We start from the raw sequence: 24,806 nt of genomic DNA on the forward strand, positions 1-24,806 counted from the left end.
CCGAGCAGAGCCCTTCGCGGCGCGGCTCCTTCCTCGGGATCCCGGCGTCGCAGAGCGGGGAGCGGGGAGCAGGTGCGCGGGCGGGCGGGCGGGGGTCCCGCCCAGCTCCACCCTTCTGTGCCTGCGAAAGTATTGCGAGGCTGCCCTGCCTGATTATCAGGACGGTGCACCATGTTGTTCCCGGGAAATTGGAAGGGGGGTGAGAGACTCCCCCCCCCCGGAGCCTTGCCTCTCCACACCACCAGGCAAAGACGCAGAGTCTCCGCTGCGCATCACCAAGCCATTCACACACAGGCATTTCCCTGCCTGCCAGCAGCATCTCTGCAAAGGGATCGCATCTGCAAGGGGAGCTCAGCTCAGCTCAAGAGCCCGCGACTCCCTGCCAGCCCTAGGTCTCCAACAGGGCAAGTGTCAATACCAAATGTAGCAATTCACGGATGAATGTTTCTATGTACTGGCTCAATGGGAAAGCTTTAGAAATTCACAAGAAATCACTCGTTGCATCAATCTTCTCAGTTCCAATGGTATTTATGACCCAGGGAAGTGAGGTATTGGGGAAGGGTGAGAGAGCCCACCATAATCCCCGAGATGTACAGTCACATCCGCAGGAGTCATGACTGGTGATATACTGCCCTAAGAATGTCAGACAGATAACCATCTCAATCACATTGCCTACCTGCCCCACAGTGGGATGAAGCTCCATCAAGACAAAGGGGTGTATTTGACTTGACTCGGGGATCTGGAAACGGTAAATGCTTTCCTTTGTACTGCAATTGACAGGGGCATGCCTGGATCTCAGGTTCTACCTGAGACCACACTTTTTTGTGTTATGGGAAACTTTGGAATACGGATGTAACCCATTGATCGGCTTTTCTGGCTGCTTTTTTGCTTCCATCTCCTGGCTGAAGTCTCTTGTGTGTGACCCCGACCTGAACCTAAGGGAGTCAAGGTTAGGTGACTGTGGGGTGCTCCCTGTTACAATGTTAAAACATAAAACGCCATTTCAAAAACCAAAATATAGGTAACTGGCTAATCGAAATACATAGTAAACAGTGGCACAAAAAGTGCCTTTGAGAGATGCCTGGAAGTGCAAAGGGAGGGGGCCTGCTGCATCTCTCTTGGGAGTTTCCCAGCAGTGGTCCAGAGACACCACAATGAACAGCTCCCCCCCCCCCCCCCAGATCTGTGATGGAGTTTGAGTTGCTCAAGCTTTGCATATCCGCAAGAGTCAGGACGCAGCAGCATGTGAGCAGCCATCGCAGATGCATTATTTAGCAGAGATGTCGCATGTTGCTGGTTTTGTCCCCTGAATTCTGCGCCCTCCCAAGGGCCGCACTGCAGAGAACCCATCGCAGTAATCCCGCCTCAAGTTTACCAGGCAATGGCCTAGAGGGGGCAAGCAATCCTGACCCAGGTATGGCCGCAGCTATCACAGCAGGTGAAGCGGGCGAAAGGCCCTTGTGGCCACAGCCCCGTCTTGCCCCTCTCCAGCTACAGGGCATTCTTCATGGCGGCTCCAGGAGCAAACCTCCCTGCCGGGAGAGCCCCACGGGCACAGGCACCCTCCCAGGAGCAGCTCTGGCCCGACCCAGAGGGGACCTTTGGCATCGTCCAGGACACAAGCCCTTTGCTGGCCTCCACAGAAGGGTGCCGCCATCCCACAGAAAAGACACTCAGAAGCACAACGGGGGATCCGCTATGACAAATTTATTTGCAACAGTAAAATCTGGCAGGCAGAGGGTTGTCAGGACAGGGGCGCCATGAGCAGAGAGTGGGGCCCTGCGCTGCTCAGTCTCAGCCCCTCCGACAACCCAGGGTGATTACGTTTCACAAAAGCGATATACTACTTGAGTGTAAAAGCACTTTGACACTTGTCCTCTTGCTTCTTTGGAAAAGACAGAGCAGGCGGGGAGCAGGTGGCGGCTCCTGGAGTTACAGGGCAGGTGAGGAGAGACAGCAAGGAGAAGCTTCCTGAGTTGCCTTTACCTGCTCACCTTCCTGTTTGCTTCATCTCACCCACTGCTGTCATGTTAAAAGCTCTGCAACTTTTTCATTGCACCAAGTCCGCCATGATAGGGTGCCCAAACGTGGTAAAAAATATGAATACGTGATAAAAATATTAAAATATTTTATGGAAAGCAGCTCCCGTGAGGGGGGCCGGCCTCCTAGCGCAGGTAATTATTCTCGTTCAAGCGGTTGGCCTCCTCGGACCAGGCTGCGTGGGTTGCCCCGTCCATCTCAGGGGCGAGCCGGTTGCTGGACTCCAGCGTGTGGCGCTCGCCCCCAATGGTCTCCCGGCATTCCGGGCAGCGGGTCGTCTCCATGGCCCCCCCGCACTCACCAATGACGTAGAAGTGCCCGTTGCGGCACTTGAACCAGTGCCCGCGGGTGGCTCCGCTGACGGCTGCCACAATCTGCTTCCTTTCTTCCTCGGAGATGCCCAGCCCGGCGACGGTGGGCAGGGCGGCCTCCAGCTCCTTCAGCTTGGCCTTCGCCTCGCTCTCAGCCTCGGGGGTGAACCTGCCAGGCCCCTCCAGGACCTTCCGGGCCGCGCTGACCAGCTCCGCTGTGCCGGGGGCCCGGCTGGCCTTCTCCCCAGCGGTGCTGCACCTCGCCAGGAGCTCCACCAGGTAGGTCATCCGCCGCAGCTCGGTCCGCAGCTCAGACACCTGCTGCCCGCTGAAGCTGTCGCGGGGCTGGTCTAGCCAGCCGGCCACCTCAGCCAGGCGCCTCCTCACGCCCTCCTGCTCCTGCTGCGCCAGCTTTCCTACATTGGCCATCAGGCCTGCCACCTGTGCGTAGAAGCCAAAGAGGGTCTCCACCAGCCCCAGGGTGCTGGCGGAAAGGGAGTCGTCCTCCAGCCTCTCCCTCAGCTGCTTGTGCTGCCTAGTCAGGTGGCGCCTCAGGGTGGTCTCCTGCTGGAGCGCCCTCATCAGCTGGAGGGCGCCCGAGGCGATCTCCGCCGAGCTGCCCTGCATGCGTCCCTTCACTACCTCCACCTCTGCCAGGCTCCTCTTTACCAACGTGCCGTAGCGCAGGCTCTTCCGGACGGGCGTCTGGCAGCTGGGGCACACCTTCAGCCGGACAGCCCCTTCCTCTTCCTCCTCGTCGCCATCCATGTAGCGGTCGAGGCCCAGCACACTGAAGATGTGCCCACAGTCCTCCAGCTGCACAAAGCGGGCGTCCGGCTCATCCTCGCAGCCAAAGAAGATCTGCGTCAGCTCCTCTGCGTCACAGGTCAGGCACTTCTGCGGGCAGGGTTCCCCACACAGCCCGGCGCAAGGGTGCCCGCAAGGGAGGCGCTTGGGGCAGGGCACGTCGCAGCGCGGCCGGTCACAGGGCTCGGAGCACAGGCGCCCGCACTGGTGGTGCTGGCAGCGCCACTCGCAGGGCTCCATGCAGGGCGAGCAGGGCGCCCCACACTGCTTGGGGCAGCGGCTGTGGACACAGCGGTTCTGGCAGGGCTGGCGGCACGGGGGGCAGTCCTTGGTGCAGGGCTGGCGGCACTGGTGGCCGCAAACCAGCAGGCGCTTGCAGGGGCTCCGGCACGGCTGGTGAAAGCGGCCCCCGAAGCAAGCGTGGCACGAGCCTGGGCAAAGATGCCCACACTCCAGGACGCTATCACATTTCGTCTTGCAGCGGATGGGACGCCCGTATGCCATCTCTGCCGCTGCTGAACATGGCACCTCCTGGCTGTGCCCACATGGCAGCGTCACCAGGACCAGCTCTGGGCAGCGCCTCTCGCACTGCTGGCCGCAGGTGAGCCGGCAGGCATGCCCGCACTCCAGGGTTTTCCCGCAGGGCTCCTTGCAGCAGAAATCCTCGGCGGCCATTGAGCAGGGGACCTGTTGCTGGTGGCCGCACCTGGGCACCATCTTGGGCACCTTCACCTGGCACTTCCCGCAGGGCTCACAGCACAGCCAGGGGCAGCGGTGCCCGTTGTCACACAGCACCTTCTGGCAGGGCTTCAAGCAGCGGAGCTCCTTGTGCTGCGGGTCGTAGGGGTGGCACGCCCGGGGGCAGACATGGCCGCAGGCCAGGCGGGTGTCACAAGGGACGCTGCAGCCCCCCTCGGGCACCTGGCGGAAGTCCTCTGCCTGCACCACGTCCGTCTTGGTCTGTGGGTGGTTCTGGCAGGCCAGGCGCAGCGCCCGGCCCACGTGGCCCTTCTCGCGCAGAGTGTGCAGGATCCTGCTCCAGAGGGGCACCTGGCTGAGCATGCCCATGTTGCCCACACAGTAGAGGCCCTTTTTGGCGCGGGAAAGGGCCACGCAGATGCGGTTGGGGATCTGCAGGAAGCCCACCCGCCCCGCCAGGTTGCTGCGCACCAGGGAGAGCAGGATGATGTCGTTCTCCTCCCCCTGGTACTTGTCCACCACGTGGACCTTGACGCCCTGGAACTCCTTGGCCGGCAGCAAGCGGCGCAGGCAAAAGAGCTGCCCCGTGTAGGTGGTGAGGATGCTGATCTGGGAGGGCTGGTAGCCCTGGCGCAGCAGGTAGCGGCACAGCTCCACCACAAACTGGGCCTCGTGCTGGTTCTGGTGGCTGCGGCCCTCCTGGATCTCCTGCTCGAGGAAGCTGTGCTCCACGAAGAAGAGGTTGGAGGAGACGCCCTGAGCAGAGAGGAGGAGAGGAGAGGAGGCTGCTGAGCTGGGAAGGCAGAGGCTCCGGGCCAAAGGCTGCCAGCCAGCCAGGCGGAGGCGAGGGGAGGGGAGAGATGCTCACCTTGATGTTCTCGTAGCGGAGCACCGAGGGATGGTTCTCCAGGTCCTGGTAGATGTGCGGGGTGAGCAGCTGGGCGATCTCTGGCCTCATGCGGTGCTGCAAAAAGGGCAAGCCGAGGGAGAGGTGATGGAGAGCGGAAGGCAACCGCCCTCACGAAAAGAGGGGCTGCCTCAGGCGGCCACCGCCCTTCTCTGCTTCAAGGTCTGAGGGGGGAACCATGTCTGGCTGCCTCTGGGCCGCCCACCCTAGAGGAGAGTAGCCAGGGGCTGGGGCGGCCCCCAGCCAGGCAGGAAAGGCTCCCAGCTCTTCTCCCCTCTTTCCTCGCTTGTGCGTCAAAGAGAGAAACCCCCATTTGGAGGCTGTCAATGCTTCCCAATCCCAGCTGCTGGAACCCCCCCCCCCGGGAGCCAGTGCTCTTGCACCCAGATCCTGACTTTGTGGGTTTCCCTTTGGAGATCTGCTGGGCCTCTTGGAGAAGAGGCCGCTGGACCGGCTGAGCCCCCTTTGGCCTGATCCAGCAGCCTCCACAGAGCAAGGGAGGGGAGGGGGCCGGGGGGGGGGCTGCTTGTGCCTCACCTGGAAAGCGAGGCGGACGAAGGGAAGACCGACCTTCACCAGCCGCTCAAAGAGAGAAACCTCCAGGTGGAAGTTCCTGGCCAGGTCGTAGACGTTGGCGCTGGGGCGCAGCTGCAGGGAAAGAAGGAAGATGGAGCCCGTGGGGTGGGGGAGAAGGGGTGGGGCCCAAGGCCAGCGGACCCCGCCCCTCAGCTGGCCCACCCACCCACCTACCTGCTGGTGGTCTCCAATGAGGATGAGGTGCTGGCAGGCCCTGCTCAGCGTGGTGATGACGTGGGCCTCAAGGACTTCGGCCGCCTCTTCCACAATGACCACGCGAGGGGCCACCTGCTGCAGGACCTGGCGGTACCGAGCGGCTCCTGGGGTGAGACGGGGGGGGGGGTGAGAGGACGCCCTGATCTCTGCCCCTTCTGCCTCCAAGCCAGGCTGCCAGGCTTCTGCCTCTAATTGGAGGAAGTGTGAGGGCAACGGCAGCAACTACCAAGAGTAAGGCCCACGGGCAGCCCTGCGGGCGTGTTGTGCTGCAGCTGGGCAAGGAAGCAGGTGAGAGAGGCTCCTCTTCTCTCCCCCCCCCGTCACAGGGGGGCCCCCAGGGTGTGGGGGGCAGCTTGCTGCACAGCCTCCTCCTCACCTGTGGTCGTCATGCCCACGATCTGGGCTGTCCTGAAGACACAGAGGTCCTGGTGCTGGCGAAGCTCAGCCAGCCTGTCGGCCGCCGCCTGGTACTTGTGTTTGTGCTGCAGCATCTCGCGCTGGATCTCAGCTTGGTGCTTCTGCAACCAGTACCTGTGCGGCACAAAGATCAGGTTCTGCCCTTAGGCAGAAAGAACCAGGGGCACCAACATAGGAGGGGGGACACCTGGCTTGCTAGTGGGACGTGTGAAAAGGGTCACAAGCTGAACACGAGTCAACCGTGTGATGGAGCAGCAAAAAATGTGAATCCACAGAAGTCGAGTGTCCAGATCAAGGGAAGTCATAGTCCCACTCTATGCTGCCTTGGTCAGACCACACCTGGAATGCTGTGTCCAATTCTGGGCACCACAATTTTAAAAGGATGATCAAGGGTCAGTAAAGCAAGCCTTATGAGGAACTGGGGATGTTTGGCGTGAAACAGAGGAGGCTGAAAGGAGATATGAGACCCGTCTTCAAATATCTCAAGGACTGAGAAGAGGGAGCAAGCTTATTTCTGCTGCTCCGGTGGGTAGGACTTGAACCTGTGGCTTCAAGTTGCAAGAAATGAGACTCTGACTCAACATCAGGAATAACTTTCTGAGCATAAGGGCTGTTTGACATTGGAATGGTCTCCTCGAGAGGTTGTAGACTCTCCATCCTTGGAGGTTTTTAAGCAGAGGAGGTGTAGGGGGGGGGGGGCATAGGCACCAGAGGCCCCTGCAGCAGAAATTACCTGTAGAGCTTCCAGCGGGAGCTGAGGTTCAGCTGCCACACATCCAGGACGGCCTCAGCCTCCTCTTTGGTCATCGCCTGCACTTTTTTCAGTTCCGCCTTTGCTTGTCGCTTCATCTTCTTCTTCCGGCCCGGCTGCAGCTGCAGAGAGAACCCCAAGTGGGCAGGTGAGGGGGAGGCCGGGGCAACCCCTGTCCTGCCCGCCTCAGGGGCAGCGACCACAGAGCTTCCACCCCCTCCAATGCAACGCACTGTGTCTCCCCCCCAATACCTGAAACCCAGCGTTTTCTGCCCCATGTGGGGCTCTCTGCTCCCCCTTCTCCTCATCATCCAACTGCATGGCCAGAAACAGGTCGTCCAGGTTGGGCCTGGGGGGTTTCCTCCTCCGCAGCCGCCCGTCCTCATCGTGGTCCAGCAGCCGCTCGCGCTGAATCAAGTCTGCCTCCTCCACGACCTGCAGCAGCTCTGGCTCTGCCTGTGGGCCTTCCTCCGCCTCCTGGTCTTCCTCAATGCCTGAAGGGCCACAAAGAGACTGGTAGGTGGTGGCAGAGAGTGGGCAGGCCCCAGGCTCCTTCCGTGTCTCGAACTCGCCACCTCATCCTTGTCCCACCCAGAAGCTGCCCAAAGGAAAGCCCCTTACCCGCATTTACTGGCCATCCTGGATCGGCCATGTTTTCAACCGGCGTGGCGCCAAGTCCCAGCCACTCCAGGATCAGAGAGTGCTTTGGATCCATCCAGTCCTCTTCCTGGAGCAAGAAGTGGCAGCTCAGACGGGCTCAGCGGTGGGCGGGTGCCACAGTCCCAGGGACCCCAAGACAGGAAGGCAAGCAGGAGCCGGGGGCCACGAGATGGGCGGGGGCAGGCGGGGACCCTTGCAACCGCCTCGTGCTCCCAGAGAGCCAGGAGGTCTCTGCAGCAGGAGGTTCTCCTGGGGAAATCTCCCTCCAGGGCGATGAGTCTTTCATGGGTGCTGACGGTTTAGTGTGGCAGCACCTGCCCTTGGGAACTCCCTGCCCCTTGACGTCAAGCAGACGCTGCCACTTTGCTCTTTTTGGTGCCTGCTGAAAACTTCCTTTTTAGACAAGCCTAACCTCGATGGTTAGAAACTTTCAACATTCTGAATTTTTATGGATTGTTTCTTTATATATAAACACACACATACACACTCAAATTTCAAGCAGGTGCATCTATCAACTTCATGAAATAAATAAATAAATAAATAAATAAATAAATAAATAAATAGGGTGGTTTCTTCCACGACTGGAGTACCCATCAGCCCCCCCCCCCCAGGGAGGAATTCCTCCTCGTCAGAGCAGCCAAACAGCTCACACTCTCGCCCAAGACTTGGGCCCCTGCTCTGCTGCTTCCAGGTGAGGGGCTGGAGAAGCCCTTGAGGAGTTGGGGGGCTCCCCCTCTGCTTTCCCAGGGGCACTTGGTCCCTAAGACGGAGAGATCCTGGTGGGGTGTCTTCTTGTGGGGCCGCCTTCTGATGCCCCCCCCGGTGCATCCCTCCTGCTCCTTACCAGGCCCCTCACGAGGCTCTCCCAGTGCCGGCTGGAGATGCAGCTCTGCAGGTGCTTCTCGTGCAGAATCCCGTGCAGCCCACACTCCAGCTGAGCCGCCCCTCGGTTGAGTTCCAACTCGGCCTCCCGCATCTCGCAGGTGATCTGCCCTCGGGAAAAAGAGGCCAGGTCAGCCCCTCCAGCGGACAAAGCCCAGCAAGGGATCAAGACCCAGCAGAGGACAGCTGGGGGCGCCTGGCCGGGCAGCTCCGCTCCTGCCCTTCCTCTGCTGGCGCCTCCAACTGCTCTCCCCCCAAGGGCGCCCTGCTCTGTCCCTCTGCTCCGCCCAACCTCCAGCTCTGGCCCTGGTCTGGGGAGGCAGCCTGGAGCTCCCTTTCAGCACCAAGGCAGCAGTTCCACAGGTGCTGTGCTACAGTGACAAAGCAGCCCTCAGCTCTGGCTGTGGCCTGAACATCCAAGGTGAAGAGATGTCTGACTGTGTAACAGACTCCCCCAGAAGGGGGGCAGTCTCTCCTTCCTTGGAGGCATTTAAACAGAGGCTGGGTGGCCATACGGGAGGAGTTCCTGGGCTGCGATTTCTGCGTTGCAGGGGTTGACTAGATGACTCTTGGGAGTCCCTCCATTTCCCTGTGCTTTGCTGATCCGGCTGTTCTCCTGGTCAAAGTCCCAGCGACACCCCCCCCCCACGAATGACACCCTCCAAACCAGCCCCCTCCCCCCTCCCTCGCACGTACGTCACTGTAGGACCACCGGAGGTGGCCAGGCAGGCCTCTCCAGAAGTCGCTTCTGCCCCGCAGCTGCTGCAGGGTGAACGGCTTCAACTTCTCACTGTTGCTCCTGCCGCCAACTCGCACTATGCCCGTTGGCTGGAACGCCTGGATTCCTGGGGGGGGGGGGGAAGACATAAAAGTCAAGGCGGGATATCTAAGCAGGGGACCCACACCCTCCCGCCACTGCCAGGACAATGGGCAGCCACCCGAACAGCGACCCCCCCCCGCAAAGGCGTCTCCGTAATTCCTGCAATGCAGAGGATTGGACTGGATGACCCTTGAAGGTCCCTTCCAATTCCGCCAATCTCTATTCTCTCCTCTCCCCCCCCTGCCCAGGGCAGGCAGACCCCCCACCTTCCAGGAACTGGTCCAGGGCATGGTTGGTGTAGCAGACCACAAGGATGGGGGTCTCTCCGCGGGCGGCCTGGTTTTTCAGCAGGACTTCCATGATCTTCAGCCCAACGTAGGTCTTCCCTGTGGGAAAAGCCCCGTCAAAGCAAGAAGCTCCGTCTGCCAACCCCCAACGGGCACCAGAGGACCCCCCTGCAGCCTCAGCCCTTCCCCCCACCACCAAGAAAAGGCTAGCAGCTGGGGGGGGGTCACAAGCCGCACTCCCTGAGCCACAGCCAATTCACTGTCATTCCAAGCAGGATCTGCAGGCAAGCAGCACCCTCTGGCCTTGGCTCGGGTTCAAACCCCATGAGGCAAAGGAAGACACCCGATGCCAGAGTGATGGGGGGGGGGGTCAGAAAAGTGGGCCTTGTGGGGTGTCAGGATCCAGCCGGCCGGCCAGCTCCACTTCACACCCAACCCAGTTTCAGGCAGAAATCTGAGCCTCCATCTGGAGAGGCATGATGGTGCAGTGGTTAGAAGAAGAAGAGTTTGGATTTGATATCCCGCTTTATCACTACCCTAGGGAGTCTCAAAGCGGCTCACATTCTCCTTTTCCCTTCCTCCCCCACAACAAACACTCTGTGAGGTGAGTGGGGCTGAGAGACTTCACAGAAGTGTGACTGGCCCAAGGTCACCCAGCAGCTGCAGGTGGAGGAGCGGAGACACGAACCCGGTTCCCCAGATTGCAAGACTACCGCTCTTAACCACTGCACCACACTGGCTCTCGAGCGTCAGACTAGGACCTGGGAGAGACCGGGGTTCAAATTCCTATGTCGGCCTTGCGCTTCACTTGGTGTGACCTCGGCAGCCAGTTGCTGCCTCTTGGCCTGGCCTACCTCACAGGGTCGGTGTGTGGATAAAGCAGGAAGGAGAATTCTGCATGTTGCACCCTGAGCTCCTTGGAGGAAATGGTCAGTATTTTTCACTGTTGCTATTGCAAAGGGTCACAAGACCGGATGATTCCATTTGTTATGAATGTGCAAATGGAAGTCAGGCTGATAAACTGCTTTGTTCTTTCTATCTTTCTATCAACAGAGAGGATGTGTGAGGAAGCTCACACAACTGTTGCTTTTATTTCTTTGCTGTAAATAAAGATGCTTGATGCTACAATTCCACCACAGCTCTGCTTTTGCTGACTCTGCCAACGTGTGCATGTTATCTTTCAGACGTGTGTCGAAGTTTATATGGGACCCCGCTATCAAGGGACATAAATGTGATAAATACATACGGTTTCGGGCCCAGGAGAGATCCTGGAACTCCTCTGCAGCAAAAGGCTCCCCCTCCTAACCCCACGTCCTGCAACAGACACCTCTTCCTCGGAGGGTGGGATGCCCGACTCACCTGTCCCCGGAGGCCCCTGGATGATGGCCAGCTCCTTGGTCAGGGCGAGTTTCAGGGCTTGCAGCTGGGACTCATCCAGGCCCACGGCTTCCTGGGTCGGCCACTGGGAGGCGTACAGCACGTCCACACGGCCCTCATGGGCTCCTTCCGCCCCAGCAGGGGGAGGCTTGGCCATCAGGCACCTGAGGTCATAAAGGCTGCTTCCCGGCTCCCTCCGCAGGTACGCCGGCTCCCTCACCTGGGCCTCGCAGTGGACAATGTACCTCTGGAAGGGGACGTCTTCCTCCCGCAGCTCCTGCAGCCCCTGCAGGACGTGTCGGTAGGCCTCAAAGTAGGCGGTGGTCTCCACCATGACGAAGGAGTCGGAGGGCTGGACCTCGGCCAGCAGGGCCTGGCTGTGGGCGGCGAAGGAGAGGTGGACAAAGCCCTTGCGCAGCTCCTGGGGCTCCCGGTCGGAGACTGTGGCAAAGAGGAAGGTCTCAAAGTTGTCCTTGGACAGGCAGACCAGGGAGCCGTACAGCAGGCGCTTGGAGTTCTCCCACCGGACGGCGCCCAGCGAAGTGGAATCAAACTGCACCTTGTAGTCAATGCCGGTCCGGGAGCAGAGTGGAGCCAGGATCCGGGCGTCCAGGTACACGCGGATGTCGTCAAACCTCCTCCTGCCCGGACCGGCATCCTCAAAGCTCTGGAGGAACTGGAGGATGCCCTCCCTCAGCGGCCGGACAAAGTCCTCCCTCAGGAGGCGAAAGTGGGTGTCCAGGTAAACGGCGGGGCTCTCGTAGGGCTGGCTGATGAGGTTGGGGCGCAGGAAGGGCTTCTGGCCGCGGTTCACCTCCTCATAGGTGGGGTAGATGGACATGGCGCGGTACTCCCCTTCCTCGCTGGGGGCGGTGGGCTGGAGAAGGGTGCAGCTGTCCACCTGCAAGGTGCCCTCGCGCCGCCGCTCCTGGAGGTGCTGGATGAAGCCCTGCAGCTTCTCCAGACTCTGGTCCAGCTCCTCTGGGAAGTCCACCCCCAGGGCCCGGAGGCCGTTGACGGAGCCCGGCAGGACGGACATCAGCAGGGCCACCTTCTGGAGGGAGCTGGCCGGGAAGATGCTGACCAGCTCCTGGACCAGCGCCACCACGCTGGCAATGTGCTGGGGGCACTGGTGCCGCACCTCCGGCCGGGCCTCCGTCAGCATGTCGGCCACGTACTGGGGCAGGCAGACCCGCAGGAAGGAGGACTCCTTCACCGTCTCCAGCAGCCGCTGAATGCTCTGGCGGTCCATGCGGGAGAGGCAGGCCTTGCGGAGAACCTGGCACAGCAGCTGTACCATGTCCGGCCTCATGGCAACTGGGGAGAGCGCCTCCCGGAGGCGGGGGCTGGAAGCCAGCGTGATGGCCACCTCCGAAGGGTCCTTCTCGAGGAGTTCACGGAGGAAGCGGGTGCCGATCATCGGGCCTCGCTGCTGCGGAGAGCCTCCTGGCCCTGCGTGGGGCCGCTGGGTGGGGTCAGCGTTTGGGGCCCCCTCTCTTTGCCTTCCTGGGCCATCCCTGGCCGGCCCTCCCTGGTTCTGTCCCCCAGCCCTCCGCTCCTCCCTCAGATCAGCCCCAGGCCAGATGCCCCCTCTGCGAGGGAAACGGTTCCCCTCTGCCCCCAGCCACCTGGGTGCCCCCTCAGCCGGCCTGCTGGGGTTGCGCGCCCCGTCCTGGTGGGGGGTCCGGCCAGAGCCAGCCCTCCGCTCCGCAGCTCTGCCAGGGCCAGGGCCCCCCTCACGCTGCCCACTTGCGTTCTGCTGGGAGGCCCCTCCATCTTGAGGCTCTGCAGAGGGAAAAGAGGGGAGTTAGAGAGTCTCTGGGCAGAAGCCCAAGCTGCGCTTCGCCCGGGTGCTGCCCCCTTCTGCCCCCTCCCCCTTCAGGGGATAACTTTGGCTTCGCCCCTCCAAAGTTAGGCAGGGACTGAATTCTCCACCCAGGGATCTGGGAGGGAACTGGGCGGCTCCCTCCTCCTCCTCCTCCTCCCATTTGGCGGCTCCTCCCTCAGAAACGATGGACGGGGGCGGGGGGGGGGGCGGAGAGCCGGGCCGGGCAGGGTGGCTCAACTTCCCGTTGCCAAGAGCCGGAGCCGCAGGACGGGGTTTCCCCGGCGGGAAGGGGACGCTGGACCAGATCCAGCCGCCCAAGCTGAAGCAATTGCTCGGCTCCCTTTTTCGCTTTCTCACCCCGGTGCGGCAGAAGGGAGAAGACCGGTGCTCTCCGCTCACGCCGAAGCGGAGACGCCTCCCCCCCCCCCGCCAGCCCGTGGTCGCCCGGCGAGGCGGGAGGCGCAGAAGCCCCTCACTGGACTCCGGGAGGGGCGGACCCTCCTTCCTCGGAGGCTGGATGCCCTCCGAGTCCTGCATTGCGGGGGTTGAGTTAGATGCCCCCTGGGGGTCCCCTCCCTCTTCCCGGTGCTGGCGAGAAGCGCAGCCTTTGAGCAGACCCTCCGGTCCCGCTCCCGGAAAGCTGCGCTTCTCCTCCGCTCTGGCCCGGCCAGCCGCTTTCAAGGACTGATGTGTCAATGTACAGTGGTACCTCGGGTTAAGGGCTTCATTCGTTCCGGATGTCCGTACTTAACCTGAAACTGTTCTAACCACTTTAAGCTAATGGGGCCTCCCGCCGCACCGCCGGAGGACGATTTCTGTTCTCATCCTGAAGCAAAGTTCTGAACCTGAAGCACTATTTTTGGCTTAGCGGAGTCTGTAACCTGAAGCGTCTGTAACCCGAGGTACCACTGTATTTTTCATCTTTTGTTGGAAGCCGCCCAGAGTGGCTGGGGAATCCCAGCCAGGTGGGCGGGGTAGAAATAATCAATTCTTCTTCTTCTCCTTCTTCCTCACCTCTGCCTCTGCCTCCCGCTCCTCCGCCTCTTCGCGGCCGCCCCCGCTGCCCCCTTCCTCGCCCGCGCCCCTCCATGGCTCGGCTCCGCGCTCCGTCCCGTCGAGGCGCCTCCGGGCTCTGCGCCGCCTCCTCCTCCTCCGCCGCCTTTTCGGCTCCCTTTCGACTTTCGCTTTCCCCTTCCCGGCTGGCTCCGCCCCCGCTTTCGCTTTCGCTTCTCCCCCGGCCCCGCCCCGCCGAGGAACCCCTGCGCCCCGGTCGCCGTCCCCGGCGGAAGGGAAAGGGAGCCGGACGGGCGGAGCTCTGCGTGGCGCACCCGGCGCCCTGCACTTCCGCTCCCTCCGAGACCACGATGGAGCTCGGGGAAGGATGGCGGGCGAGGCTGGGCGGGCCCGGCGGCGAGGAGGCCGAGGAGGAGGAGAGCGGCTCCGAGGCCGAGGTAGGCGAGGGGCGGCGGGGAGGGAGAGCCGGGCAGCGCCTGGCCCGCTCGTCCACCTCCTCTCCGGCGGGGCCTTGCTCGCCCGCCCTCCCTCTTTTCTCCCTCTCCCCCTTTCTCTCTCTCTTTCTCTCCCTCCCTCTTTTCTCCCTCTCCCTCTCTCTCTTTCTCCCTCTTTTCTCCTTCTCCCCCTTTCTCTCTCTCTTTCTCCCTCTTTCTCTCCCTCCCTCTTTTCTCCTTCTCCCCCTTTCGCTCTCTATTTCTCCCTCCTTCTTTTCTCCCCCTCTTCTCGCCTTCCCTCCCTCGCTCCGTCGTTTCTCCGCTCATATCTCTTGTCTCGTCTCCCCCTAGGAGGTGTCTGTGGGCCGAGGTGGTCGCAGCGGAGACTTTGCGGCGGGCTTTGCGTTCGCCGAGGCGTCGGCGGGGCCCAGCGGAGGCCCCTGGGCGGAGGTGCTGAGGCAGCTCAAGGGGAAGGTGAGAGGGGGGGGGGCTCCACAGGGGCACATACTCTGCGCCATCACCCCCCCCCAAAAAAACTCCCACCACCACCTTCTGGCCTGATCCAGCAGGGCAGCTTCTCCGAAGCCACTGCCAATTCTTCTTCATCCTCCTCTGGAGCAAAAAAGGTTCCCGGACCTTCTCTCTGTCCGCCTGCTCCTCTATCTGAGACCTGCAAAGTCCAGATGGGAAGGTTGCTCCGTGCCTCAGGGTTCTGGAGCTTCTGATCTTTGGGGTTTCACTGCTGCACTCACCTTGTTTGTTTTCTCTTATGCAGAGATCCGCTACCAGCCTGGACGAGAAGATTGCAACTGTAAGAAAGAAAAGGAAAGCCCAGGTTAGAAATTCCCACCTGTTTGGAATCTTCTGGCTTCCTGTATCTGCGTGGATAAGGGCAGCAATTTGCCCTCGACATTGCAGGGGCACATCATGTGATGCATCATGTTACACGTCATGTGCCAGTACTCGAGCGCTGGGTGCGGAATGGGGAGCGCAGAGCTGGGCTCCATGCTTGGCCTCCTCCTCCTCCTCACGCGACCTCAGGCAGGGAGGAGGAGGCTGCGAGGCACGGCTGCCAGCTCCACACTCTTGCTCACATGACATCGGCAGGGAGGAGGAGCTGGAGCAGAGCCAAAGGAATTTGGGGAAGCCCCGTCCCCTCCTTGAAAAATTTGGGGGTGCTGAATACCCCTCAGTCCCCACCACTTGTTGCACCTGTGTGTGGATGTTGTGCTGCCTTCCAAAAGTAGTGTCCTCCAAAACAAAGTGTCCAACTGGCCTGTTTCATGTGCAGGGGAACCTCTGTGACTGCAGAATGACTTATCTAAGCACAACAGAACTTCCCATTTTCAGGACCCCAAAGTCAGGGCAGGTGGCTATTCATAACCCCATACATTTGGAAGGGGCCTGGAAGGTCTTCTGGCCCAATCCTCTGCTTAATGCAAGATCAGCTTCTGGATGGGGCAGCATGTGTAACCCATGAAAGAGCTGTGTGGGCTTTGCCTTTTGCATGAGGTGCCTGCAGTGTGATTCCATCTTTGTAGGGACCCTTGGAGAATCTTCAAGCAGTTTTTCTGGTTCAGTGGACCATTATTTAATTGTGGAATCTTAGAGAAGGAAGTTTAGAAGCAGGCTTACAATGGCAGAAACAATTCCCTAACGTATTTGACGCTAACGGATTTGTGTCACATAAAGTGGTGCTGCAAGAAAGATGAGAAAAAGAAACAATATTGCAAAACGTTGCGCTGGAGATTCAGAGGTCTAATGGAAGTTAAGCTAGGTATGAGCTAGCAGATGATACAAACTCTGACTCCCTTTATATGCTTGATGCTTTGGAGTACGTAGTTGTTGTACGCTGTTTGTTACAGTTTGGCAAATTGTAATGAAATTGTTACGGTCTTTGGTCAAGACAATAAACTCTTTGGCCATAGAGAAGGAGGCTGGGCAGTAAAAAACAATGTCACATTTGGGGGGTTCTTTTCCAGGAAAAGCAAGCTAAACAAGGGCCAGCAAAAGAAGATGCTGGGGAGGCTACACAGGAGAATGTAGACAAGGTGGATGCTGGAGGAAGTGAGGAGGAAGATGCAAAGGAGGAGGAGGAGGAGGAGGAGTTGGAGTCTGAGTACTCTTCGGCAGATGAGAGCATCTTCACAAAAGCTGGTAACCATGGCGATGGATGTGCTGTGCAGGCACCGGGTTCAGAAGAGAGCAAGTGTGCATCTTCTGTGCCTTACAGTGGGGCAGCTGACATACTTTTTGCAGCTAGCTGCATGAATCGAGGTTTTAGTAGGAGGTGCTACTCTCTGATTTGTAATGTGTTCTGATCATCTTTTGGTGGGGGGGTCGTGTGGTTTTTTACAGATACACTCAAGGTGAAGCAGCGACGGAAAAGGAAGCGAGGTGGAGAGGAGGTGAGCCTTTGGGTGCTGGGTGGTGCTGGGTGAGAAGGAGTACCTGCAGAAACAGGGGTCCTTCTCTCATGTTGTGGGTCTGTGTTCCAGGCTTTCTCTTTCTGATCCTCCTTTCTAGGAACCTGAGCAGTTCTTTGAAGATGCTTCACAGTACGATGACAGCCTGTCATTCCAAGATATGAACCTCTCCCGGCCCTTGCTGAAGGTAGCCAGATCCTGCTTTCTTTCAGAGGGAGATGGCGAAGGTGGTTGCCTAGTCTCTTTTGGATGGGCAAATCTCAGCCCACACTGAGTCATCACATTTGACAGCTTTTGTGGCCCCATGCCTTGCCTAATTCAAACAAAATAACAAAAGAAACAGGTCTGTGAAAATGCAGGCTTGTTTGGTATCTCTTACTGGAAGGATAGCAAAACAAAAAACTACTGTTTAGCAGCAAAGATAACATTAGGATGTTCATCATACACTGGAACCTCGGCTTTTGAGCATCTTGGAAGCTGAACGTTTCGGAATCTGAATGCCGAAAACCCGGAAGAAATTGCTTCTGGTTTCAAACACGTCCGCTGCGTGTTTTTCTTAATGGATTTTCATAGAATCATAGAATCATAGAGTTGGAAGAGACCACAAGGGCCATCGAGTCCAACCCCCTGCCAAGCAGGATTTTGCCGACCTCCCATCCCATTGCTTCTTGGTTTTCGAATGTTTTCACCGAGGTTCCACTGTACTGTTAACAGGGTTCGAGGCTTCTGGGTAAATGGACCTTAAATGAGCCTGTAGTTGGAGGATGGAAGAAGAAAGTTCTTGTTTATTTATATTTGAATTTATATGCCAGCCTTCACCCGAAGATCACAGGGCGGTTCACAACATAAAAATACAAAATGAGACCACAAAATACATAAGAAAACAAAACCAAACCCATCACTCTCCTCCCACAAACACATTTAAAAAGCTGTAGAAGGTTAATCAGTCAAAGGCCTGGTTGAAGAAAAATTGTTTTTGCCTGGCACTTAAAGATATGTAATGAAGGCGCCGGGTGAGCTTCTCTGGGGAGAGCTTTTCTCAATTGAGGAGCCACAGCAGAAAAGGTTTTGCCCGCCCTCTGGACGTCTCATGGAGGAGGCATCAGAAGAAGGGGATGATCCCAGGGTCAGGGTCACTTCATGTGGGGAGAGGGGGTCCTTGTCGGTTGTCAGTCAGTCCAGTTTATTTGCTAAAAAAGGGTTAGTAAGGGGGACATTTGACCTGCTTTCACTTTAAGATGAGCATAAGAATGTGGGTTTTAAATTAAAATCAATAGTCTTTTTTCAATATTTGTATTGAACAGCTTAGACCAAACTGTCTATCAAATCAAAAAGGCTGAAGGCTGTAAATGCTACAAGAAGATACCGTGTTGACCTTTTGTGCAAGCACAATTTGCCGTCAAAGCAGCTGTCTAGATTGCTTCCTGCTGCTTCAGTGGGATATTTCATTTCCCTTAGTCCACACAATTCAGTGCTCTGAAATCTAGTTGAATTCTTCTCCATTATTACATGTCCAATGCTGAAATAAGAAATTCTACTACATTCTGCAATTGGTTCCTCTAGTATAAAAAACCACTTTTCTAAAAATTCTGATTATTTTCTAAAGATCCTGAGAGCGCTTAGCCACCTGAGGTTCAGAATCAAACCAGCCACCAGAATCAAGTATTTCACTTTCTGGTGCTGTAGTAGTAGTAGTAGTAGTAGTAGTAATAATAATAATAATAATAATAATAATAATAATAATAATTTACTGTATTTTTCCATGTATAAGACTATATTTCCCCCCTATTTTTTCAAGTTTAAAATTAGGGGTCGTCTTATACATGGCTAGTGCATATGGGGGATTTCTTTATTTGGAGTCCCAAAAAATAGGGGGCGTGTTATACATGGAAAAATACGGTATTAGATTGCAGAAATTGTGCATTAGATTGTCTTTGTAGGCTATCAGCAAAATTACCTGAAGTATTGCCTCGAGATGATAAAATGTTACCCTTGAGTTCAAATAAGTTGTAGTCTGAGAGTAGATCAGTCTCTCTCTCTTGGAATCTGCTAGGCCAACCAGCATGCGAGGCACCTTGGGTGACGTAGTTAGCCTTCCTGCACTGAAGATGCCCCTCGGCTGGGTATGGGCAATAGTCAACAGGGCTGAGCTAGAAATGGCCACTTTCCCATTCATCTCCCCTGAAATGATCGTATGCTGGGATTACTGCCCAGTTTGGAGACCCAGTCCCTCTGAGAGGCCAGAGAGCAGCATGTTGATGCGCGTTCCAAGTTAAGCGTTTGCATAGTTGTAGGGCAGAGACCTACTCACACTGGCTTCTTCCCAACGGCTGTGATTGGCAGGCAATAACCGCCCTGGGCTTCAAGCAGCCGACCCCCATCCAGAAGGCCTGCATCCCTGTGGGGCTCCTGGGGAAGGACATCTGCGCATGTGCGGCTACAGGGACAGGTAAGCCCCGGGTTCAAGGGAGTGGGGGTGGGGCAAAGGCTTGGGGTGGGCCAGGAGGCTGACCTATGTCTTTGTCTTCAGGGAAGACCGCAGCCTTCATTCTGCCTGTGCTGGAGCGCCTGATCTACAAGCCCCGCCAAGCCCCAGTGACGCGGGTGCTGGTTCTGGTGCCCACCCGGGAGCTGGGCATTCAGGTGCACTCTGTCACGAAGCAGCTGGCGCAGTTCACCAGTGTCACCGCCTGCCTGGCCGTGGGTGAGTGAGCAGGACCCGGAGATGGAGAGGGCTCCTTGGGGGGCGTGACTTTGTTTGCACCCATCCTGCCCACCAGGGGAGCTCATGCCCCCGCCCGGTTTGTGTCCTTGCAGGGGGCCTGGACCTGAAGACCCAGGAGGCGGCGCTGCGCTCGGGCCCCGACATCCTCATCGCGACCCCCGGACGCCTCATTGACCACCTGCACAACTGCCCCTCCTTCCACCTGGACAGCGTTGAGGTCCTCATCCTGGACGAGGCTGACCGGTGAGGGGAATCTCTGGGCACAGGCAGGTGGGGGGGAGAGGCCCTCAGAGCACCAAGAGGCCTGGCTGCAGGATCAGGCCAAAGGAAGCCCACCCAGGCCAGCATCCTGCTCTCAGAGCGGTCCATCAGAGGCCTGCCTAGCGAACCCCAGAAGCAGGACCTGAGCACGAGAGCAATGCTCTCCCCATCTGTGAACCCCCAAACCCCATATTCAGAGGCAGGCTTCCTTGGACACTGGAGGAAGAACAGAGCTGTCATGGCTAGTAGCCGTGGGCAGCCACCTTCTCTGCCCATTTGTCTAGTCCTCTTTTGAAGCCCTTCAAGTTTGTGGCCGTCAGCACACCTGGCTTACGCACTGTGTGAAGTCCTTCCTTTATCTGCCCTGAGCCTCCTTGGGGTTCTAGTACCACAGAGTCATAGAAGAGTAGAGTTGGAAGGTACTTACAAGGGTCATCAAGTCCAGCCCCTGCCATGCGTGGATCTCAGCTCAAGCATCCCTGACAGCTGGCCATCCAACCTCTGCTTAAAAACCTCCCAGGAAGGAGAGTCTGCAACCTTCTGAGGGCATCTGTTCCACGGTCGAACAGCCCTTACAGTCAGAGAGTTTTTCCGTATGTCTACAATCAGAATCTCCTTTCTTGTCACTTGAAGCCATGGGTTCAAGTCTTCCCCTCCAGGGCGGGAGAAAGCAAGGCTGTTCTCTCTGCCATGTGACAGCCCTTAAGATATTTGAAGATGGCCGTCATGTCACCTTTCAGTACTATGAGGAAGGGAAAGAAAAACATCTCCCTCTCTTCTTTCTTCACCCTGTGTGTTATTTTGCACACCTCTTGTTTTCTGCTCCCTTGCAGCCATTCCTTTCAGGGATCTCGGTCCTAGCCCAGACCTGCCTTTTGGCGCAGGCTGGCTGGGCTGTCAGCTTTTGTGCCTGGAGGAGGAGGAGGCCTCACCCCACCCCCACTTGCTCACCTGCCTCTCCCGCTCCCCACAGGATGCTGGATGAGTACTTTGAGGAGCAGATGAAGGAGATCATCCGGCTGTGTTCCCGACATCGCCAGACCATGCTGTTTTCTGCCACCATGACAGACGAGGTACCAAGGGAGACCCAGAGAGGAGGCTGGGGAGGGTGGCAGTTGTGACGTTGTGCTGGGCGGATAGGAAGTGGCTGCAGGAATCTTGTCATGTATTTGAATCTTGGTGCTGCGCTGCAGAACAGCGACCCCCCTGTGATCTCCCTTGGACCGGGATCTCCTGCTTCTCTTGGAGTATTAGGGGGACCTTCCTGGCAGGGCTGACGAAGCTTCCCCCTCTCTGGCAGGTGAAAGACTTGGCCTCCGTTTCCCTGAAGAACCCTGTCCGGGTCTTTGTGAACAGCAACACAGATGTGGCCCCCTTTCTGCGCCAGGAGTTTGTCCGCATCCGGCCCAGCCGCGAGGGAGACCGGGAGGCGATTGTGGCAGGTGGGAGCCTGGAGTGGGGGTCCAGCAGCCCTCAGGGGTAGCTTCTGACCCCATAGCACATAGCCATAATGGTTGCTCTGCTGGAGTCGCTCTTGTGCTCAGATCCTGTTTGCTGCTTTCCTGATAGGGGCCTCTTTTTGGCCGCTATGAAAAGAGAAAGCTGGACTAGATGGGCTGTTGGCCTGATCCATCAGGCTTTTAAGAACATCAGAAGAGCCTGCAGGATTAGGCCAAAGAAAGGCCCATCTAGCCCAGCACCCAAACAAATGCCCCAGGGAGGAAGCCCATAAGCCCAATTTGAGCACAAGAGTCCTCTCTCCTGTGGTTCCCAGCTGCTGGAATTCAGAAGCACTGCTGATACGACTGTGGAGGCCAAGCATGACCATCCTGGCTAAGAGCCACCAAAAGCCCTCTCCTCCCCCATGCTATTTTAAAGCATCCCAGGTTGGTGGTCGTAACCTCCTCCTGTGGGAGTGAGTTCCACAGGCCATCTGTGAGTTTTTTGTCCTCCCATCCCTCTCCTCCTCAGCCCTGCTGACTCGGACGTTCCTGGACCACGTGATGCTCTTCACGCAGACCAAGAAGCAAGCGCACCGCCTGCACATCCTTCTGGGCCTGATGGGCCTCCGTGTCGGGGAGCTGCATGGCGACCTCTCGCAGGCGCAGCGCCTGGAAGGGCTCCGGTAGGCAGGATTGGGAGCGGGGGGGGGGGGGGGGAGGTGGCGCAAGAGAGTCCGGCTGCCCCTGACGCTCCCTCTCTGCGGATGCTGCCGTTGTCTGCAGGCGCTTCAAGGACGAGCAGATTGATGTGCTGGTGGCCACGGACGTTGCGGCGCGAGGACTGGACATTGAAGGTGTCAAAACGGTCAGTGGCTCTCCCCCTCAGCCAGCTTCTCACTGGGAGAGCGGGATGCCGGACCAGGTGGCCCCTTGCCCCAGTCCCGCAGGCGCTCTCCTGAGGCTCTCCTGTCTCGCCACAGGTGATCAACTTCACGATGCCCAACACCACCAAGCATTACGTGCACCGCGTGGGGCGCACAGCACGTGCAGGGCGGGCCGGTCGCTCCGTCTCCCTGGTGGGCGAGGAGGAGCGCAAGATGCTGAAGGAGATCGTGAAAGCCGCCAAGGCGCCCGTCAAGGCCAGGGTCCTTCCCCAGGGTAAGCATGGGGGCGGCAGGGAGGGGTTGGGGAGCAGGGCATGGGGACGGGCACCCTTAGGCCAGGGGTGGCACTGTGGGAGGCTGAGCGGCTGCCCTTTGCCCCCAGATGTGATTCTGCGCTTCCGGGAGAAGATTGAGAAGCTGGAGTCGGACGTCTACGCTGTGCTGCGCCTGGAGCGCGAGGAGAGGGAGCTGCAGCACTCGGAGGCCCAGGTGAGGAGGAGGAGGAAGAGGAGGAGGAGGAAGAGGAGGAGCAGGGTGCAGAGGCAGCAAGGGGCGGGGGAAGGAGGCCCTGTGGGGGGACGGGAGGAGGCCTTAGGGGTGCCTGGGCTCATGGAAGTGCTTATCTTTGCAAAAGGAAGCAAGCAAGTTCCTGCAGAGCAATTTGGTTTGAGTGCCCCCCTGCTTTGCCCCTCCGGGATTCCCCTTTAGTTGGCTCCTTTTGTGGTAACTTCCCCCGGGGGACACAGCCCCGCCAGGTGGATGAGGGAACATGGGGCTGCCCTCCTTTGGCTCCCTACCGAGGTTCCTGGGCATTGAGGCTGTGCCCAATGAGGGGCTCTCCCAAGAGCAGCCCCTTGACTTTGCTCTCCTCCTAGATCAACACTGCCAAGCGGAAACTGGAGTCGAGTGCTCAGGAAGGGGCGGAGGGCGCTGCCCGCAGCTGGTTCCAGAGCCGCGAGGAGAGGAAGAAGGAGAAGCGTAAGGGCCTGGCCGGGAGAGCGGGAGGGGGCAGGGGGGGCCTTGGCCGTGAAAGGGGGTTCTGTCCTTGCCTGGCTTCTCACCTTCTGCCTCTGGGATCTCTCCTCTCGCCCAGTTGCCAAGGCCCTGCAGGAGTTTGACTTGGCGCTGCGAGGCACCAAGAAGCGGAAGAAGTTCATGAAGGAGTCTCAGAAGAAGGCGGCCCAGCTGACGGTGAGCAGTGGCTGAGTGTGTGTGTATGGGGGGGGCGGTTATTTTGAGGGGCTAGTGAGTGAGTTGGGGGGGGAAGGCACTGCTAGCCCCCATTGTGCTGTCCCTGCAGCCGGAAGAGCGGTCCCAGTTCGAGATCCTGAAGTCCCAGATGTACGCCGAGCGTCTGGCCAAGAGGAATCGCAGGCCCAAGCGCGCCAGGGCCATCCCCGAGGAGGCTCCGTCCGCAGCAGCCAAGGGAGGTAAGCAGCAGCTCCACTTCTCGGGGGGGGGGGCTGCCAGGCTGCAGGTCGCCTTGGCTTCAACCTAGGATCTCCCTCTCTGCCACGTTCCTCAAGGGCCCAGGCAGCAGCACAAGAAGAAGACGTCCGTGTTTGATGAGGAGCTCACCAACACCAGCCGGAGAGCCCTGAAGCAGTATCGGGCGGGGTGAGTATTGTGCATGCCCCCCCCATCATCCCAACTGCTAAAATGGGCCAGAAGTTCCCCAGCTGGAATCTAGTCCAACCCCCTTCAGTAAAGGAATCAAGCCCTCCTCTTTGGGAGGCAGGCTTGTGCCAGCCCCGCCCCCTCTGTCAGCAGAGGCCATGCCTGGCCGTGATCCTGACGTCTCTTTCCTGCAGGCCCTCCTTCGAAGACCGCAAGCGCCTGGGTCTTGGCTCAAGGAGGAAGGGAGGGAATTTCAGAGCAGCCAGCTCCAGGTGAGGCTCCTGTGCTCCTTGCCTTTTCCACCCATGTCTCTCCCTCCGGCTCTCTTCTGCCTCTCCCACCAGAGGACTGATGCACTTTCTGCTTCCTGTCCTTGTGCAGGTACAAGAGGAAGAAGTGAGGGAGGAGCTCCCCTGGGCTGCCTTTGCGGGTTTCTGGATGGTGGAGGCCCCTTTGAGACTTGGAATCCAAGTGAGTCTTCCTGGAGGCAGCAGCACCAGCCACATCCAGGCAGCTGGAGGCAGCTTCGGCCTGGGAAGGACAAGCCAGACCACTTCCCACTGTTGCAGCCTGAAAATCGGAATTCACCAGTGTCTGGCTTGCCTGCGTCTTGTAGCCCCATTTGCTTTCTAACATTTCTCACCGAGGAAGAAACTGTTCATGTTCTGAAAAGCTAGATTATTCTACGTGTTTATCATTAAAAAATGACTTTTTTGACAGACTACAGGTATCATTGACACTTTCTAAAAAAAAAGGTGTGGATGATGGTAGAGAACCTCTACTTCTGTGTGGAATTGGGAAAATGTATCACTCAAGTGTGCTGTGAAATATGAAGTCAAAAATTCCCAGTGTCAGGACAGAACAGTGTATTAAGATGGCAGAAATCTTGCAATAAATCATGATTTATTTACAGCTCAATTATTTGCATTTATAACTGGTCTCAAAAGAATTGTCCAAAATGGGACAAAACAAGAAAAATACGTATCGTGCCTCTAATGTTGAGAGGGAGAAATTCTTTTACCTTTTTTCTCCACAATATGCTTTTTCTGTGCAGCCTGGGCAGGAGCCGTGAACAATCTTATAGTTAATTGTTGTAGCTTGTCTTCCCTTACCCCACCCCACTGCTCTGCTCACAGTTGTGAAGGATATTCTTACGTTATGAATGGTCCGTGTCACCATCAAGACAACTCTGGACTGTCCATAGATCAAGCGACTTTTAAGTTCTTACCCTAGCTCCTTGTTGTCATCCTAGCCAGATGGTTCACTGATAATCAGTCGGTCCATCATTGGAAAAATAAGACTTTAGTCTTGCCCCAAAATGGCACGTAGACTTTCCATTTTGGCGACTGTAACGCTGCCCACAACCCATGCCATTTGGGGATTTTTCTATCCAAACAGCAAGCAAGTTCTCAACTGGGGCTTTTC

The 24,806-nt window shown here is 58.0% G+C and overlaps 2 protein-coding genes across 2 annotated transcripts; one reads left to right on the top strand and one right to left on the bottom strand.

Moving 5' to 3' along the window:
* Window positions 1-1,692: 1,692 nt before the first annotated feature.
* On the bottom strand, window positions 1,693-13,710 carry ZNFX1 (zinc finger NFX1-type containing 1). The gene is made up of 13 exons (XM_083507307.1): window positions 13,593-13,710; window positions 10,733-12,535; window positions 9,353-9,472; window positions 8,963-9,111; window positions 8,229-8,372; window positions 7,346-7,451; window positions 6,977-7,218; window positions 6,707-6,846; window positions 5,933-6,087; window positions 5,515-5,660; window positions 5,302-5,412; window positions 4,726-4,821; window positions 1,693-4,613 (listed from the first exon to the last, which is right to left on the bottom strand). Exons 1-13 carry the CDS (start codon window positions 13,666-13,668, stop codon window positions 2,166-2,168), a joined length of 5,736 nt encoding a protein of 1,911 aa, XP_083363433.1. The 5' UTR covers window positions 13,669-13,710; the 3' UTR covers window positions 1,693-2,165.
* On the top strand, window positions 13,667-24,103 carry DDX27 (DEAD-box helicase 27; the record flags this gene model as incomplete). Its single annotated transcript, XM_083507379.1, has 21 exons — window positions 13,667-14,029; window positions 14,378-14,500; window positions 14,802-14,861; window positions 16,009-16,183; window positions 16,385-16,434; window positions 16,553-16,639; window positions 18,796-18,901; window positions 18,983-19,156; window positions 19,270-19,420; window positions 20,412-20,511; window positions 20,739-20,880; window positions 21,410-21,563; window positions 21,664-21,745; window positions 21,861-22,038; window positions 22,147-22,253; window positions 22,640-22,742; window positions 22,858-22,955; window positions 23,065-23,194; window positions 23,291-23,381; window positions 23,576-23,653; window positions 23,763-24,103. The coding sequence occupies 21 exons, from the start codon at window positions 13,667-13,669 to the stop codon at window positions 23,779-23,781; spliced, it is 2,571 nt and encodes an 856-aa protein (XP_083363505.1). The 3' UTR covers window positions 23,782-24,103.
* Window positions 24,104-24,806: the final 703 nt, after the last annotated feature.

The sequence above is a fragment of the Podarcis liolepis genome, assembly GCF_965112155.1.
Source record: "Podarcis liolepis genome assembly, chromosome: 6".
Classification (NCBI taxonomy): domain Eukaryota; kingdom Metazoa; phylum Chordata; class Lepidosauria; order Squamata; family Lacertidae; genus Podarcis; species Podarcis liolepis.